The sequence below is a fragment of the Aplysia californica genome, unplaced genomic scaffold (assembly GCF_000002075.1).
Source record: "Aplysia californica isolate F4 #8 unplaced genomic scaffold, AplCal3.0 scaffold00056, whole genome shotgun sequence".
In the NCBI taxonomy this organism is placed as follows: domain Eukaryota; kingdom Metazoa; phylum Mollusca; class Gastropoda; order Aplysiida; family Aplysiidae; genus Aplysia; species Aplysia californica.
In genome coordinates, this window is record NW_004797326.1 from 291,206 (window position 1) to 294,123 (window position 2,918).

The window sequence follows — 2,918 nt, forward strand, 5'->3', positions numbered from 1 at the left end:
GATCATCTACACATCTAAATAGCTGACTAAGTAACTGGAAGATTTGTCTAACTCTTTTTCAAGGATATACATAAATCTCTAAACGTTTGGAGGACATATTCATTATGTAATTCTTTCAAAATGCACCCAGAGTGTTAGTGAAAAATAAATAAAATTACGTATTTGTACGATATGGAGTTTCCGTAAAATGACATTTATGGTGAGAACTTTGTATCAAGATACAGTGAGAAAATGTAAATATACACAGTCGAACCTGTCCAAGACGACCGCCCATTGTCTAGGCGAAAAGTGGTCATCTCAGACAGGTGGTCCTCTGGGGCAGTGTCATTGTTTGTTTTAGTAGTGGTTTTACGGCGCTCACAATTGCATAAGGTCATATGAGCGCCAGAAGATTAAATGTGTTACAAGAGAGTAACAAACATAAAAAAGAAGAAGGTGAGATAAGGACGACAGATGTTTGATAGGAAATAAGAAACAAACCACACCAGAGCACCCGCCAACCACCCACGGCAGTGTCATTGTGGGGGTTTTAAAACACAAGGGTGGAAGTGGAACCTAGTCATTTAATTTTGTGCTGTAGACTGTCTTGGATAGGTAGTGTTCAGAACAGATTCGACTGCAAGTAGACTTTGTATAAATAATAATCAATGGCGTGCAACCAATTGAGGCTAAAACAAAACGCGATGGATTGGACAAACACTCGGGAAACCAGCCCACAACGTAACACGACAAAGCCTAAGACGGAACCCCCATAGGAGGAGAAAAAGAGGAAGGCCAAGATCCACCTAGGAGTGAAATCTAAAGGCAGGTCTGAGGCATTAATTACAACAACAAAAATGGTACACAGCTGGATGGAGGTGTAGAAGGTCTGCCAGAACAAAGACATGTGGAGAGCATAGAGGTTATAAATAGAATTTATTGTTCTTAAGTCCTTGGCGGCCTATACCTTATCATCATCATCATCATCATCATCATCATCATCATCATCATCATCATCATCATCATCATCATCATCATCATCAAGTGTCTTATCTGCGACAGATATCGGCAATCATAGTTCTCCATTCTTTCCTTTTCTCGGATACTCTTAAAAAAGCAACATTGCCCTGGTTTTTCCCCGTTACCCATCTGTTTAGGTTCTGCAGATAGGTTGCTCTGAACCTACCCATCCCCTACCCAATATCAGGGTGAAAGAGGCGGAGAGTATTACCTGCATGTCCGTCTTGGTGATATAACCCTTGTCCTCGTGATCACACAGGCGGAACAGCTCCTGGAACAAGGGGAACAAAGACCACAGAATATAAGCTCATCATGGTCGGAGGTTGGCGGGTACTCTGGTGTGGCCTGCTCTTTCTTTTCTATCGAACAATGTTACATCTATTGTCCTTACCTCTCCTTCTCTTTGTATGTTACTCTCCAGTGACACATCTAATCTTCGGCACTTGTATGACCTGGCTGTTTTGCCAGCGCCGTGAAACTTCTAACTTATACTAAGATTGATTAACATCTCGTTGCAAAAATCAAGTGCACGATTGTTTAGGAGCTCCAGTGGCCGAGTGGTTAATGAGCTGAGGCATAAGATCAGGCATAATGTCAAGCGTGTGTTGGTGAAACGGCGTGTAGGTGCGTTGTCACTGGGCTGTGTCTTTGAGAAAGACACAATATCCCTAGCTAAACACCAAATACCCCCCCCCCTTTCCAAAACGTAAAAATAAATAAAAAATTAAACAAAATACCCAGGGTGCTTTTAAGTGACGAAAGCAATCTGTGTTTGTGGTAATGTGTTTTATTCATGTATTTATCCATGCCAGTGAAAAGCACATTTCAAAGGGGATTAACAAGTGGAATCGATTTATTTATTTATCTTTTCTTATGTTATCGACATGGTTTAGACCAATCAGAGGCGGGCTGCTTCCAGCCTGTCTGCCAGGGTCTCCCCCGAGTTTACGGATTACATCTCGATACAGCCTCAGACATTTTCTATAAATTGAAAATCTTTGCCTCATGGGAAACGAATCCGTGTCGTTACGTGCGAGATTTAGGTCAAGACAATTATGATATACCACAGATGTCGGTAGCAATATAAAAGAAGTGACACCAAAACGTGAACGACATCTAGTATAATATACTTACCTCGACACCGAAAACCTATGAATAATATATTGAAGTCCATCAAATAGAGACAACACTAATAGTATGATACAAAAGATGTATTTCCACGCCATCACTCGTTTTTAAAATAAGTATTTCACACCAGTCTCATTCAGAAAGCATTAAGCATGCATTTTGGCTTTTTCAACCAATCCAAAGCACTGCTATATATAAAAAAAGGTCACTACAAAGGCAGGCATTGCTTATAGGGTGTGCACATACACGCAAATTGCCCGATTTCACGTGATTTCATCTGGATAAATGTTGCTAGCTTTAGATAATAGGTACACCACCGTTTATAGATAATGCAACCTCCCATACGTACGTAGTTCACATAGCTGAGCAAATTATGTATACACAGCACTCTGGTCACCAGTAATTGCACGTTTTGTGCTAAATTACATGCTCATTATGTGACGTCATGTACCCTTTGAATAATTATAATGTAGGTGTATTTTAAAGGGAGTTGTACTCCTTTGTCTTGGGACAGCAAATTACATAAACATGTATAAGGCCTACTTTATATCCATCCATCCATCCATCCATCCATCCATCCATCCATCCATCCACCCTGAGTATTTCTATCTAGAGTGTGTAAATTTGTTTACTTGAAATCAAAGAAGAATACAAAAACAAAACGAGAATAAAATTAATCTTAAAAGAAAGGAGTACAACCGTAGCCCACCCCACCCCCCAAATAATGCAAAACAGAAAAATCACAATAATTTTATATTTTATTTAAAAAGCAAAGACGAAATAGTAGTTGG

The 2,918-nt window shown here is 39.8% G+C and overlaps 1 protein-coding gene across 1 annotated transcript in view; it reads right to left on the reverse strand.

The window, feature by feature from the left end:
* Positions 1–2,918, reverse strand: part of LOC101862782 (ras and EF-hand domain-containing protein) — a gene marked incomplete in the record, with an annotated part of 74,651 nt that overhangs the window by 52,892 nt on the left and 18,841 nt on the right. Inside the window, 1 exon segment of the mRNA XM_035968385.1 lies at positions 1,211–1,270. Within this exon segment, the coding sequence (XP_035824278.1) occupies positions 1,211–1,270 (60 nt within the window).